The sequence below is a fragment of the Pseudopipra pipra genome, chromosome 11, assembly GCF_036250125.1.
Source record: "Pseudopipra pipra isolate bDixPip1 chromosome 11, bDixPip1.hap1, whole genome shotgun sequence".
In the NCBI taxonomy this organism is placed as follows: domain Eukaryota; kingdom Metazoa; phylum Chordata; class Aves; order Passeriformes; family Pipridae; genus Pseudopipra; species Pseudopipra pipra.
The window spans coordinates 11,593,448-11,609,556 of NC_087559.1; the positions used below are offsets into that span (position 1 = coordinate 11,593,448).

Here is a 16,109-nt window from a genome sequence, read left to right on the forward strand (position 1 = left end):
ACATATCCATCTCCCACTTGTCTCCCACCATAGCACACCAGTCAGTTGATTCTAGCACACCTAAGGTTTTTGAGAGTTTCTAGTCACTAAATACTGACAGCTCGGACTCATCATGGGCTTCTGCTCTGCCTCAAGCACCTGAACATCTCTAGAGCCTTCATCTGCAGAGTCAGCTTCCTCCTTCCTAGCAATCTCCAAGCCCCTGCCAGAGCCATGAAGCAGGGTACAAATCCACTTACGTCACAGGTTTTATTCTTGAAACTCAGCCCTGACTCAATGTTGTTACTTAGATTTTCCTGTGAGCTCAAATGCACAGCACTACAGCCTCCACAGACTGTTTCACAGCTCCTTCAGCTCAGCTAGACAGCAGCACTGTCTGTCCTTCTGTCTCCCTACTGTTCAGTCACTTCACATCCATGCTGTGAGCTACCAGCCTCCCCCAAATGCTCCCCAGGCACAGGGAACAGTTCATTCCTCTTCATACCTCTTTTTGCCCACGCACTCAGAACACTCCTTTTAACCACTAGCAACTTCAATTCACGATTTTCACCAGCGTTAGCTGCAACCAGGGATGAGCCCCAGCGATCAGTTTCCCTCTTCAGACACTGCTATCATCACCTATGCTGTTGCATTATGGCAGGACACAGGCAGTCATGCTGCCTGAAAAAGCCCAGGAAGACCATCTTTGGTTTCAACCATCAAACTCTTTCTATATATGTACAATACAGCAGTCAAATCAACACCCTCATCCCTAAACAACATTCCCCTTATTGGCAGACAAGTGCTTTCAGTCACTGAAAAGGAAGAGGTGCCAGCCAGGGCTGTCTTCTGAATCATATTCACATCTGGAACATAGAGGATCTGGGAAGTTCAGTGTTTACAGGAGTATGAACAAAACTGTTCTCAGGTAGCAAGAGAAAATGTTCTTTCCAAAAGGGTTTGGGCTGCCAACTTAGTTCCACAATAGGTTTTGGAAATCCTAAGGAAAAGAAGAAAGCCATGGCAGATAGCCAAGGACAGATTTCCAGTGGACAGCTGTGGTATCAGGGAGTTTGGAAGGAAAGGAATGAGACAATCATGTGAAGCAGGTGCCCTGCCTCAGGCATTGATGGCTTTCCAGCGGTCACTGTCTATGCTGTTGATGCTGCCCACGTGGTATGGCATGGAGGCCACGTCATCCAGGTAGGCTGTGGTGTCAATCTGAGTGCTTGAGTAGAATGCAGAATCCATTCCTTCCTTCTTGGCAACAGCATAAGGATGGGGTAGGTGCACATCCACATCCTCAGGTTCATCCACCTGACATTTGTAGGAGAAAAGGATCTTCGGTTCAGACCTGGAGTGATTAAAGATTTAAAATGCATGTTTAAGCAACGTGGTATCAAAGCCACCTATCCTTAACTGAAACTCAGCAGCATTAAGAAATTGGGCATTCAGACCCTAAACACTCCTCACATGAGCTTTCAGCATAGAAATTTATGGCAGAGTAACTGCCATAGAGTACTGCTAAACAAAGCTTTGGATGAAGACCTAAGTGAAATAAAAATGGCAGAATTCTGACTCTACTGTGGGAAAAGTGTCCTCATCTTTGGGAGTTTTCAATTACTGAGGGCAAAAGCATTCAAACACTACTGGATTCAACAGCAGCTTGGCTACTGATACTAAAAGGAGTCAGAACAGGAGTCCACCTCAAGTTCCATCTGTGCACATCAGGAAAATCAAAATACACTGTGGATCACCAGTTTCCACCTCTAACTCCAGACAGTGTTCCCTTCTAATTTCAAAAGGAAGTAGAGGTTCATTTTTAGATTTTAAAAGTACTTTACGTTCTCAGTTATTTTTAAAGCCTGCTGTTTCGTGCTTATGGACAAGCCTGCGCTAAACCACTCGGGTTTTCTGACCAAGGTGCATTTCCCGTGAGTGGCCACAAGGCGGCAACCCCGGCCCAGGAATTGCCCTTCCCAGGGCTTCTCACTGGTGATTCTCGGGCCCATCACAGAGACCTTGCAGTCGAAGAGCTACCTGACCCCCAGATCCTTTCTACAAAACTATCCCAAAACCCAACCGGAAGACCATTTAACCTTCCAGGACTGAATCTGTCACTAACCATTCAGCTACTAACTTCAGCAGAAAAACTTTGTACTACAGGGGATGCCAAGGCTGAAGAAGTGATCCTCAGAAATCTTCAAGGGCAGAAATTAAAACTGCTTCTCCAACTGGCATTGTAGTTGTTGTCTTTATTGTTGTACAGATGCAGAGAACTTGTGTGCAAAACAATTAAATGACAGTATATACCCTCTAAACTCCTGTTCCTGGCTACTTACCCAAAGAAGCCTTTCAGGAATGCCACATAGATGAGAGGTGCAAAAAAGCTGAAGTAAAGGAACGTGGTAGCATCAACACAGCTGTCAACAGCAAAAGGGAACATGAAGGGATTTAGCATTCAAGCATAATACAGCTGGTTAACACCAGCCACATTCCCCCAGAATGATCCAATTTCCCTCTAGAGTGTCCAGAGAACATAAAAAGTCTCGTGCTAAACAAATTTAAACTGATGCAAAGTATCAGATATTGTCATCAGAATCTGTCACTGCTCCTAAACACTCAGAGGGAACCATGACAAAACCCAAGGTCTGACCAAGAGCAGTCTCAAGCGCTCCCAATTTTGACCTGCACACATGACACTGATCCCTGCAAGAACAAGACCCCAGGTATGAATTAAGGGTGTCTCCATATTTCTAGCAAACAGACTATTTCCTCCCTTATTACCTACTAAATGTGAGCCAATGGCCAGACATCAGTGGATATAAGCTATTACTCTCACTCACCACCTCGAGACCACTGCAGCACATGAAGCTCCACAACCTCTCCAACTCTGAGTTTCCTGACCACTTAAGGTGATTTGGCACAAAACAGAACCAACAGGTTTATTCCTTCTTAGGAACACAGCACAGCTTTGTTTTCTTGGGAGAGGCAGTGCTGAAGGACACTCAAAAGCAACACAAGATACAGGGATGCAGACCTCCTCCCCCAGCATACATACCACAGTCCTTCTATGATATCCACACAGAGGAGGGCACTGCCCAGGCCCTGCACCAGGTTCAGCAGTGCCAGGATGGCAGCATAAATATAAAAACTCTTCCGGGCTGTGGCAAAGACATGGACACAGATGAAGCTCAACTCCAAACACCAGCCCAATGCAAATCTGTTTGACGGAGATGCCAAACCCAACACAAGCATCTCACCACCTTGTCTCTTTAAGAACTCCTGAAGAATTAAGACTGTATTTCCCTGTCCCGTGCCAGCAGGATTGATGGTGGTTTAATGGACTAAACCATAGCCTCCTGCACGTGTATACACTCATAAGATGGGTTTTGAAAACATATGGTTATGGCAACACATGCAAAGATTTAATTGGCAAGCATCTGGAACCAGTGTCAGTCACATAATTAAATGCAAGAAAAACAAACAAAAAAAAAATCAGCTGAGTCAGAAACTGTGCCCTTCCAACACAAAACACTAATAAAATTGCTCAGGAGACCCCAGCAGGAGCAGCAGGGCATTCTGGACACTAGGTAGATCAGGCCCAGAACCTGTGCCATGTGACATACATACCCCCTCCCTCAGGGTACCCACACATAGATGCCAAGACTAGTCAGAGAGAAAAGAGCTCAATGCAAACACCTTACTAACAGCTCTGTTCAAGGATTGCAGATATTCTGCAACCATAACAAAAGGAAAAAAAAAAAAGAAGCATCATAATAAAGTAAAAGCCCAGATAAAGATTATTGAGTAGCTCCCATTTAGCCTTTCCTTCCCAGGGAATGACCAGCATGCACACTTTAATATCATGTATGCATTTCAAAGGAAGCTGTTATTAAGAAGTCCTTTCTTAGGTCTCTCAGAAGATTATATATTTACATTACACCTGTATCATTAACTGAGCAGTAGGTCTTGTTTTCTTAATGTAATTGTTTAGCTACTGAAGTTGCAGTGTAATTGCTCTTACTCTGCTCTCCAAAAGGCACAACATACTATTTTTTCCAGGGGTAAGTTATCAGTCCTTTGCTACGTTATCTGTACCCTGAGACAGTGGAATGCATCTGCAGCACAAACACATACAGGAACCTCTTACTCCCACCTATCCTTTATCCTGGCACTGTCTCCATCTATACTATGGAAAACGCTACAGTTACTTACAGGGCAAAGAAATCCGGTCTTTCAGAGGAGTTTTTGGAAGAATCACCACCAAGGAATAGACCTGTTGAGATAAAGAACTAACAGTTCCAAGGCTGTTTGGCAACTGAACTCAGCAATCTTTGCAGGGATGGTCTATGGTATCACGCACTCCCTAGATGTCTCGGGGCAGAGGCACAAACCCCCTGATATTTAACCCCATGCAGATGTGAAGGCCCCACAACTCACCCTTATCAACACAAAACTGCTGGTCACTGACAAATAAGGGAGGGAAGAACATCTAAGCTGTAATTTAGCTGCCCCAGCTTATAGCACTCTCACTGCACTTTATTGCCTCAGCTTTCCTATCACGAGAAGTATCAATGCTGCGCTGTATGAGGCAGGAGGGGGAGCAGGGCATTACTGTACACAAATCACCCTCCTTGCTCCATTTAGAAAATACAAAGCAGCTGTCACAGTGCATAACACATTCCCAGTACCAGAAAGAAGAAACAGGAGCTGGCAAGCCAAAAGTGTCTCCCTCCATGGCCATAGATGTTGAAGTCTTCTGCTGAGAGGTGGGCATCAGGGTACAGGATTTCCAGGGTGCCCTAGGAGAGAAGTGGCACCAAATGATTCTGTTACAGTATCTTCACTAAAATGCATGTCTGGACAAGGGACACTGTGTTTAAAGAAGTTCAGACAACAGCTGGCCTGCCCCCCAAGACCCAACCATTGCCCAGCTTAGACCAAGTTAAGCTCACACAGAAGAGGAAGAAACTGAAGACAAGAAGTGAGAGGGGGGGAAATGGCAGGAATCTGCATCTGAAGGAAACTGGTATCAATGACATTCCAGGAGACTGAGTGGATGGGGGCTGCAAGCAGTTGTCCGTCTGAAATAGGCTGAGAGCTCCATTTCTATCTTGAGAGTAGACCCTTCTGTTGAAATATCCAGAACACAGACAACTTGGGAAAGGATACTGTCTCACCTAAATTTCTGAAAATGGCATGAATAGAAGCTACCACTCAGAGAGTGAAAAGTGCTTGTAAGCACTACTGAACCCAGATATAGCTCAAACACTTGATATTTAATGAGGCTCCTCCAGCTTTATCATGTGGTAATGATCAGCTCACGGCCTGCGCAGGCAAGAGCCTCATCACAGAACAAAGATCTGTGTGTTATTCTGGGGCTGCCCCGAGCACAGAGACACAGGGCTGACCACTGCCAAAGGGAGGAGAATAAATCCAGACACAGATTGCATTGTTCAGATACATGAAGACATGACTAATAGACTGAGCTAGCAAGCCAGCTGCTAGTTTGAAGAGTAGCAAGAGCTCTCAGCTCTCAAAGAGTCAGCAGACAAGAGGCTACTGCAGTGCCCTTACCTGGCAAGCACACCTCAGGTTCCTCCATCTAGTTTTCATGGCCCTTGAGGGCAGATTCACAACTTGTGGCTCAGATGTGGAAAACCTCACTCCTGTTCCAAGGTTCACTAAACAAGGCAATCCATGTAAACCTCATCTTATTTCTTCACCTTGGCTGAACTATTCATGCAGTAAAGAGGACAAGCAGATACCATCTGCTTATACATTGCCACAAGCATGCCATTTTCCTCCAAAACCTCATCCAGAGAGCAAAGCTGCCACTTCCAGATAGGAGTCACACACTTAACTGCTTACTCTTCAAGGAAAGTCCCCTTTTTTGCAAAGACTAATCCTTCTGCTCCAACATACTCACCTGGGTGACAGAATATGCCAGAGACAGCACAGTAGTGATTGCCAGTACACGTTTCACACTTGACTTGCTCTCCAGGTGACCTGTAATTAAGGAGTACAGAAGTGACTCAGGATGTAACCCCAACACTGGTTAAAATCAGGTTTTTTTCAGAACCAATACTTGTATTTGCAGAGGCCTTCAAGGGAAGGTAAAAGTTCACTTAACCCTGTTTGGAGAGTTGAGCCTTTTACAGATTAAATAATATTTATAAAACAAGAGATTTTAACTTGCTTTCCTCCTGTCCACAATAATATAGAGAAAAGGACTAAGTCTTTTTGCTGGGGTTAGAAAAAAAAACAACTCAGGAATGACTACAGTATACACTGAGACATTGTAAAGCTTCTTCTCAGGAAAAAGAGTTTATGGGAGTCTGAGTCAGAGAAATCTAACTCGAATATGCTGGAGCAGGTAAACCCCAGAAGTTCCTCAAAAGATGAAAAAGTTACTGCTCAGGTGTCCCACTGGCAGTAACCCACATTCCAATCCCTCTCCTCTACCTCTGATGCACAGGAAGAGGCATTTTTAGTTGAACAACTGAAAGAAGTAGAATTACAGATTGCAGGTACAGTTAAACCATTTCAATGAAGCCAGGATGGAATCAAACCAACCAAGGATGCAATAGAGGGGATAGATGGGACCCCAAAGGAACCATCTTAACTACAATGTCGTTGAAGTAAAGATCAGACTGTTGATCTTGGCATAAGACTTATTTACCTAAGCTATGCACTCTCTCAGCATATGCATGCAGGACAAACAAAGCACATATAAATCTTTCAATCACACAAGCCATAGATCTGTAAATATAATCAGGCTCTCAACCACTTCTAACTAAAACTCCCCACTCTGTCCTTTGTATTTATTCTAAAGTTTCTTCGCTTTATAGAATCAGTATCTCCATGAACTTACAGATGCAGCCTCTGTGGAAAGAAAGGGAATAGAAAACATTCAAAGCACTCAAAAACCTCCTGACACGTACCAAAGGCAAGGCCTAGAATCACCACACTCAGCTCAATCGCCAGAAGGAAGAACCTTGTGATCTCCCACAGGATCTGATGGATAACAGAAACCAGACAAACATGATTAGATGGAGCCAGGAACCATTTAGAAGTTAATACAGCAAAACTCCAAGGGATGGCAGTCTCTGAATGGAGCAGGTCACTTCCACAAGCCCTCCTCATGCTTTGTAGGGATACTGATCACATGCTTGTTGCAAGTCCTGTTCATGCCTGTGAAACAGAGCACTTGGGTGGGAACGAGCAAAAAGCATGTCAGAGAGAAGAAGTGGCCACAGTTTGCCCCAGCTGAGGATCTGTCACTTGTCTCAGATGTGTTCTTTCTGCTGTGCTCCCAAGGAGCACAAACCCATGACGACCTCAGAAGTTCTTAAAGTAGCAAATATGCCTGGACAAACTCTGTATTCTTCCTCTTAAAAAGCTACTAATTCTTAAACCTAAAGCATATTCAATCCTATCCCTCCTTTTCCACCTTGTTATTTGCAGTCTCATGTTTTATTTGGTGAAACAAGACTAATAAAACAGCAGGTGAGGCAACTTTCCAGGGAGTCATGCAATAAATCAGTGTCAAATCTAGAACAAGAATGCAGATTCTGGCTTGTTAATCCTTTTCCTCTGAATGCTGAACGGTACTCTCTCTTGAAGATACATAATATTTTAAGAGGCATTTGATGAGACACTTCTAATCTCAGCAAATACACTGTGTGTGTATATATATGTGAGAACACACAATGGACAGGACAAAACACAGGTTTACAGGAAAAACTGACAGAGTATGTGTCTTGCTATATGACTTCCCAGCAAGGTGCACTTAGCAGCAGCACCAGAGCTGAAGAAAAGCACTTTCCCACCTCTTCTTCATTATTCAAGTCCTGGACCTACATCTGTTCAATGGAGGTGAATGAAAATGCTACAAACATCCAGCCACTTACCACAAGCAGCACTTCACAATGCTTTGACAGGTAACATTAAAGGGAAAAGTGAGAGAATCACAGTGACCCCAGAGAATAAAGCCAGATGACCTGTACGGTGCGGATGGCTCCCCTTTCTCTAACAGCTCAAGAACTGCAGAGCTTTATGGTTTAAGCATTATTTTCCTACAAGTCAAATGACTACAAAGTAACAGCACATACAAAGCTATTTCCTGTTTGCTAAGGGTTCATCCTGTGCTCAGCGTCTGCAAGGACATTCAGGTGTCAGTGTCAAAAGGGAATTTAGTTTTATTTGCATTCAATACAAAAAAATTAAACATTTTCAAAGAGTCACTTGAATAATGCAAGAGTAAAAAAGACCAGGTCTTGCCTATTCACTAATGTATCTGAATATTTACCGCTTGCAAAGCAGAATTGTTTCACCCCTGCAACAGGAAACTTTGGCTGCCACTATTTGTGCACCTATTTTAGGAAATCCATTGTTTTACAGCCCTGGATGTTGTGATGATTTAGGTGCAGTTATTAGAACAGGACTCCATAGTACACATAGCCATGAATACTGCAAAAAACCACATTCTTCTTGTATGCACATAAGAGGGAAGCCAGAGCAGATTGCTGTGATTAGAACTGCGCAAAGCAGAGCCTCTAAAGTCAGTATTGCACCTACCTTGTCAGCAACTGTGGCAGCATCAGAGGCACTCACAGTCATGGAGACAACAGCACGGGCAATACCAACTAAAGCCACCACAAATACCTGCAAAAAAAAGATAACAAAAGCGAGCTCATGTCAAAAGTCACACATGCAGTAGTGACCAGAAACCCTTCTGGAATACCATTTGCAGGTCAGCTTTCGAACCTGATAATGTGTACTAAGAGAGACCACAGTTAATTTCCTGAAAAAGATTCCTCAGACTTGTTAGATACAGGAGTGCTGACTTAGAATTTAGGAAGGAACAAATTGCCTCAACTGTCAGACTAAGCTCTGAATTGTTCTCACCCAGTCCTTACAACCATATCTTTACAAACAATCTTCCCACCCTTCACTCCACCGGGGCAGTGAAGGAGAAAAAAGAAGATAGAAAACATATCCCTCCAAATTACAAGATCAAATGGTTGGTATGTCTGACTAAATCAATCACATCAGATAACAGAAGCCACTCAACACCAGCTACCACACATCAGATCTGTGACCAAACTAAAACCTGCAGTTCTCTCACTCCACACTGACAATGCTCAGGAATGCAGAGGAAAGGTCACCTGCAGCCAATAGCTTAAAAACATCTTACCCTGCTGCACTGTGCAACAGAGATACCCAAGTCACCTCATATAACATTTAAGCATGACAGCTCAGCAAGGCTCATTTACCAACCCATGTGCTGTCCCAGTCATACTACGCAATTAAAAGCTCAGTTGGATACATCCACCCTCTGCTGTGCAGACTTATCCTCCAGAAAATCAGATTTTTCCAGATAAAATTCTCTGAGCCACAGGCTGATCCTAACAATGCAGATATAAGACAGCTAAATCTATCAGGGAACCAAGAGTCCAAGCTGATTCTAAGCTGGCTAGAGAATGGAAATGACCAATAAGTTACCTACAACTGAGTATCTCTGCCTTAATGGAAGAGGGGATGGAAAAGGCATGAAAGAAGAGTACAACAACAATCCCTCCTGCAGTGGAAAATACTGTGACAAGAGACTGACAAAATGAAGGATCCCTGAATATAATGGTGTTCTAGAGCAGCAACAACTCATTGGAGAGGAACACACCCTTTTTGTTTCCTCTTTAAGCAGGTAGAGACCCTTCCCAATCTGTTAACATTAATCACTGACTTCACAGGAAAGCATTCCTTCAGGACATGCCAAACAGTCAACCAAAAGGAAATCCTCACAGGACACACTTCCATCCTCATTTCCCAATAACATGCTCCAGAAGATCAAACTGAATGAAAGCATTTTCCTCTCACACTGTGTGCTGGGTTTGGCTGGGAGAAAGTGAATTGCCTTCCCAGTATCTGGTATAGGACTGCGTTTTGGATTTGTGCTGGAGACTGTGTTGATAACACAGAGATGTTTTTGCTGCTGCTGAGCAGCAATTACACAGAGTCTGCCTCTCAACCCACCCCACCAGCGAGTTGGCTGGGGGTGCACAAGAAGTTAAGAGAGGACAGCTGGGACAGGTGACCCTAACTGACCCCAAGGATATCCCACACCACACGGCATCATGTTCAGCACATAAAGCCAGGAAGAAGGAGGAAGGAAGGGACTTTCAGAGTAATGGTGTTTGTCTTCCCCAGTAACCATTACATGTGATGGAGCCCAGCTTTCCTGGGGATGGCTGAACACCTGCCTGCCCATGGAAGGGGTGAATGAATGCCTTGTTTTGCTTTCCCTGTGTATGTGGCATTTGCTTTACTTATTAAACTGTCTTTATTTCAACCCATGAAATTCCACTTCTCACTTCTACTCTTCTGATTCTCTCCCCTGTCCCACCAGAGGGGAGTGAGCGAGTGGCTGCCTGGGGCTGAGTTGCTGGCTGAGGTTAAAACACAACCAGCTGTTTCAGCACTTTGTTTCTCACTTCATTTTGAAAAAGGCAACAGTATTAAGTCAGTTCTCTTTTCTTCCCTTTGGTTTATCAAGAGTTTTGCTTTTCAAAGCCTTTGGCACAAACTCCTACTGACCATGTGTATTACTGGAAACATGACAGAAGACTTAAATTCAGACTGGAAAAGGCTGGTAATATTTTTAAAAGGTTGAAACATTTGTGTGTATACCTGGTTATCCAAAACTGTGCACAAGCCCAGTACCCATACTTCTGGCCTGAAAGAGCTAACAAGACTTCCCACCAAAGATTCAGTTGAGGCTACTAGCTCAGATTTGGTTTTGAGCTTCTTAGGTTTTGCCATGCCAGTCCCTGTACCTAGAGAAAGATGCCTCTATCTAACCCAATTCAAACACACATTCACTTCTACAACCTGTACTAAAGTCACTGAGGAAGAGCAAGCACACTGAGCCAAGCCAGGATGGCAAAAAGCACCTGTGATAAAGCTTCTGAATTACATTTTTGAATACATTCAGGTAGGGTCTCAGCTGCATTTATGACATAAGCATAAGACACGGGATTCCAAGACATGAAAGTAACAAAGGAAGAAAAAAGGAAAAGAAAAAATTAAGTCACCATGGGAGAATAAAATCCACTCCAATCCAGCAGATATGGTCCCACAATCTATTAAAAGCTGAATTCAAACAGTGAAAAAAAAAAAAATCTGTGTCTACTTCTTGTAGTAGACCTTTAACAAAAACCAGATTTTATCCCTGCAAGAGCTAGTCTAGGTTCTCTCCACTAGTTTGTGATGTTGTTCATGAGTGGTAATAAAAAAAACACTCATCAATTCAAAGGCACAGAATCGTACTCACTAGTATGTAGAATGTAGTGAAGATTGGGCTGGAAGTGACCCGGATTTTGGCCCTGGCAGAGGGCAGTTTCCAGAGAAGAAACATAAAGAAAAGCACATTGGGAACCAGGAGCAGAAGATCCCAGTAGCGGACTCTGCAAAAAGTAAATAAAATAGGTTTTCTTCCTGTTCTTCAGCCTCTAGAAGGGAAGGCACCAGCCCCAGCTCCTTCTCATCCGAACTCTGAGAAAGAAAGCTCCTTCCCTTAGGCCAGGGTCAGACTGTTTTCCCATTTCCTCCGACTCACCTGGACTTCCCAATGTCCTCATAGAGCAACAACAGGCACTTGTGTGGCACAGTGATGTTCGTGTCGTTGACCACCTGCGTTGTCATCGGGGACAGAGTTGTCACATTATCCGGTGCTGTCACGGGGGAAGTCGAATGTGTGATGTTGTCAGACATGGAGAATCTCATCACAGACATCATGGACTGGAACATCCTGTCTTCCCTCTGGTCCAGGTCAAACACAGGCAAGACAACCACAGCAAAGACAGAAAGCAACATTAAATCAGTTGTGAGTCAGAGGTAAAAAAAACACATCCTTGACATTAGGCCCCTGCACAACTGCTTCCTGCTTGGTACAGCAAATTATCATCATCTGGAAGACTATTACACAATAAAAAGGCCACCTGCCCTTACTCTGCACACAGCCATTAGGGTGGAAAGTACAAAACCACTGTCTTATATCAGAGTAACAAGCGCATTCAAAATGCTGTAATAATACATTGGATTAATTTTTGTGATTCTTTGAGCTTTGGCAGATTCCTAGAAGAAATCAAGACTCAGAAGCAATACATGGCATCATCAGATGGAGACAGAAACCCTGCTTTACCAGGATACTCATTATTGTTCTAGCTCCCAAGATCAGGAAGTTACAGTCAATTATTTGAATTCAACTACTACACAGAAAGGATGAAAGTCCTTACCAAAACCCTGTTGCTGTTACCAACCCTGCAGTCTGAGAGCAGGGAGAGCCTCTCATGCTTCTACCTAAAGGGACTGCATAGAGGCTTTATCTTTCAAACCCAACACTGGCAAAAGCCAAGATTCAGCATTTTTCTCCTAACCCTCTGCAAGACACCAGAACTACTAGGGTTTTGAGCAGAGCAGTAAGGCTGGGAAAAGACAGCACCTGTTAGCATAAAGTTCTTCAGCTTCTTTACATCCACCAGTCTAAATTACATTGCCCTTCTCAGACACAAATCAGCATTGTCATCAGCAGTTTACAAACCCAGATACAGATGCAGCCCTACCTAGTGGGTTTCCTAAGCTCAGACCCTCAGGCAGTAGAGCACTATGGTCGGGATCAGAAGATTCTGATGTCATGGCACTCTGTTCTTTTCCCTGCCCTACCTTCCACCTCTCAGAAAGATGACACACCTGAACTTCCTATTCCCCTGATAAAACATTTTTACATGGCCTCCCCAAGAGAATATTCACAGCTTTTCCACCATCTGTCCATCCTCCAAGGCCCTGCACTGCTGTGACATTAACTGTCCCTCCAGAAGTTAAAGGGACACTCTGCTCTGCCATCCATAAAACTCCATGGGCTCCATGGCTTTGTTGGTGGCACTGGCAGAAATCACCCCAGCAGCAGTTCATCCTCTGTTTGTTCTACAATTGCCTTGGAAGCTTAGGTGGACTATGGCACACAACACTTTAGATTAGGAGTTAGTATATACTAGAGTTTTGGCCTGATTGACCTTACTAAGCCTGCTCCTGATTTAAGGTACCACCTGGTGCAAATCTCTCCTTTTCCCACCCTAAAGCAGCAATCCTCACTGTGAAGGTACTTGAGTAGCTACCAGCTGAATACAAACACAGGGTCCAATCACCTCTCCTGGCAATCCCTAAATGATCACAGACAACACAGATTCAAAAAAGATAAATCTCTGTCAGCCAACATCTTAGATGCACATTGCCAGGGACAGCACTCGAGCAGTCTGTGCTATAATTAATCCAGGACTTATCTCAAAAAAATTCTCCCTGTTTGACTTCAGCCCTGGCTTGCCTGGTGAAAACTGACAGACCCATGACAGGGCTCAGAAGGAGTTTTCCCTTAGAGGTTCTGTGTGACTCACAAGTTGGAAGGAATCAGCAGAGCCCCATGTCATCTGCTGAGCTTTGGGAGTTCAGTAGCACCTTCCCCACAAATTGCTCAGGATTGTCAGTCACGGGCTCTTATTTCTCTTCAGAGGCTGAGACTCTTCCCAGGTTTTCTAGGAGGCAAGGAGATCATACCACCCTCAGCCAACAAACCCTCCCTTCAATTCATCCTTGCTGACAGAGACTCCCTGAGCTGGGATTTCCTTTCGTGACTGTGGTGCGCTCTGCTGCACGAGACACATCACTGTAAATAAACACACAGACCTGGAAGGATCAGCTTTGCCTTTGGCAAATCCTGGGCCAAAAATTCCTAGTTCAAGTAGAGGTTCCAGTAAACAACCTTCACATTCCAGACTTATTTCTACAAGTGTCCTCTCTTCCCTCCAGCTTCTCACTCCTCTGAATTGACACTGTTGAAAAGGATTTTATCTTCATAATTTTGCTCCATTCTCTTCCTCTGAAACAGCACTATATCTCAGTAGCAGTGACGGCAAGTATGATCACATGTGCCAACATAGGAAAATTTCTACCCAATTTTTAAAGAAGGCGTGAAAAGGTAGAGAAAAACCTCACAGACCATGGGCAGAATAACATCACCAACTGTAAACTATCACAACCTCCTAATATCTCTTCTGGGACAAAGAATTCCATCTAGCTGTCACACTGAAAAGAGCTCGAGTATAAAGCCGTAAGAAATTTATGTTAGAACAACTTCTTATGAAAAGAACAAACAGTCTCCATTATTTTCACTAGAAACCACGACTATCACACCACAGCAGAGAGCTGCTGATAAGGAGAGGAGTTGGCCACACGTAACAGAAGTCCAGTCACGAGGTTTCAAAGGGCAAAGAGGAATCAAGCTCACCTCTCAGCCAGGCTGCTCACTACAGCCTGGTACTTGTATTCCTCCCCAGATGAAGTGTACACAAAGCAGAGCAACAGAACATCCAACATGATAAGACAGGGCAGCCAAGGTCATCAGCCAGACAGCACAGTGGTCATGCTTCTGTAATAGCTAAGGCCTACAGCAAAATGTGGAGAACTGGCCCATTCCTGGTCCAAATCACCAGGAAAAATCCCACAGCAACAGGACCAAGAGTGGATGGCAAGGATCCAGCCAGGGTTCATCATGCCCAGCCACACTGCTCCTTACAGCACACTGTCCTTGCTGTGTCCAGTCCTAAACAAATCCAGTCAGCTAAGCATATCCAAGAGCTCTCTCACCACACCCTGTCCCCACAGAACTGTCCCCCCCAGCCAGCCCAGCCCTTCAACGGGGGCAAAATCATCCAGAGCTGCACAAAAAGAAATCAGTGCTGCAGTTGTGGTCTCCCCTTTTCATCCAGCAGGCAGATCTATACACCAAACAAAATAAAATGGTTTTCTACACTCCAGCCAAAGTCAGGCTGACTTGGCCAGGGCTGATTCCTCAGTTCAAGCTCTGGACAGGTTGCATTTAGACCAAGAACACCCTTGTGGGCTGCAGTGACAGAGTGCTACGGAAGGATCCACTGCACCTTCAGGGAAATGTTATCTCACCAATGGATTTTGCTCCTTGATTCATGGCACCATAACAGTATCAGAGCTTGGTGAAATTCAGAGCTCACATCGGTGGCAATTCTCTGTGCTCTCAAAGCCCACCCACAAAAAGGTGAATTACACGCTGCCAGAGTTTCAGCTCCAATAAAAAAACTGAAACTCTTCTTTCTCTCTGCAAACAGTATCAGAAAGTCCTGTAAATACAGACCATGCCAGGGTTAAGATTACCCTTTACAACACTCTATTTGTGTAATAAAAACGACACTGACCAGATCCCTGCTTAAACACAACTGTTAATTCAATAATGTAAAATGCTTTAAAAAAACTCCAAACACTAAAAATAATAAAAAAATAAAAATAAAAAAGAGTGGTTTTTTTCTTCTCTTCCTTTTTTTATACGGCTCTTCAACTCTCATTCTTGGTCACAGCGGCTGCATTTTGCATCTCATCCTCAGAACTCACAGGAGAGGGATTTTCCCCCAGTGGCCCAGCACCTCTTTTTCTCCCAGTTTCATTCTCACATCCCGTTCTGAGCTAAGGTTAAAAGAGAAAGCTACCGCAACACTAAAAAACGACCAAAGCAAAATACCAAAAGCAGAAGTACCAGCAACAAGCCAAAAGGCTCACGCAGAGAACCCCGGTCCAGGGGGTGGATTTCAGAAACGCGTCTCCTGAGAATTCTTGTTGTTTTGGTTTTGATTCCCCTGGAAGGCGGGAGCACAAGCAGCAAGAAAACTAACAGCGCGCGGCCAGCTCGTTCCAGGCAGGCGGGGAAGCTCTGCCCGTTCCCCAGGGAAGCAGAGCCGGGGCACAGCCGCGGTCACATCGCACCCTCAGCCGGGCAGAGCTGCCCCGCGGCTCCCGCCGTAGGGCGGCACGGGGAGGCCCCGGGAGGGCCGCGGTCCCGATATGAGGCGCCCCGGTACCTGTCCCTCCCCGTTACCCCCCTCCCGCCGGCCCCGCTCCCCCAGCCCTGGCCCCGCCGGTCCCGCTCGTACCCGGCCGGCGCCGCCGCCGCCGCTCAACCCCGGGGCCCCGGCCCCGCCATCCGAGCCCCGGCCCTGCCACTCCCCTCAGCCGGGGACCGTCGCTCAAGAGCGGGCCGAGCGCGG

General features: G+C 44.9%; 1 protein-coding gene across 1 annotated transcript; it reads right to left on the bottom strand.

Moving 5' to 3' along the window:
* Positions 1–689: 689 nt before the first annotated feature.
* Positions 690–16,084, bottom strand: TPRA1 (transmembrane protein adipocyte associated 1). The gene is made up of 11 exons (XM_064667500.1): positions 15,996–16,084; positions 11,600–11,802; positions 11,315–11,447; positions 8,563–8,649; positions 6,927–6,999; positions 5,912–5,991; positions 4,674–4,784; positions 4,198–4,258; positions 3,041–3,143; positions 2,322–2,402; positions 690–1,333 (listed from the first exon to the last, which is right to left on the bottom strand). Exons 2-11 carry the CDS (start codon positions 11,788–11,790, stop codon positions 1,099–1,101), a joined length of 1,155 nt encoding a protein of 384 aa, XP_064523570.1. The 5' UTR covers positions 11,791–11,802; positions 15,996–16,084; the 3' UTR covers positions 690–1,098.
* Between the last annotated feature and the right edge of the window lie 25 nt (positions 16,085–16,109).

Coding starts and splice junctions, on each gene's coding strand:
- TPRA1 (XM_064667500.1), bottom strand. CDS start 11,790: ATGTTCCAGTCCATGATGTCTGTGATGAGATTCTCCATGTCTGACAAC. Junction 11,448..11,599: donor GAGGACATTGGGAAGTCCAG/GTGAGTCGGAGG, acceptor TACTTTTTGCAG/AGTCCGCTACTGGGATCTTC. Junction 1,334..2,321: donor TTCCTGAAAGGCTTCTTTGG/GTAAGTAGCCAG, acceptor TAATCACTCCAG/GTCTGAACCGAAGATCCTTT.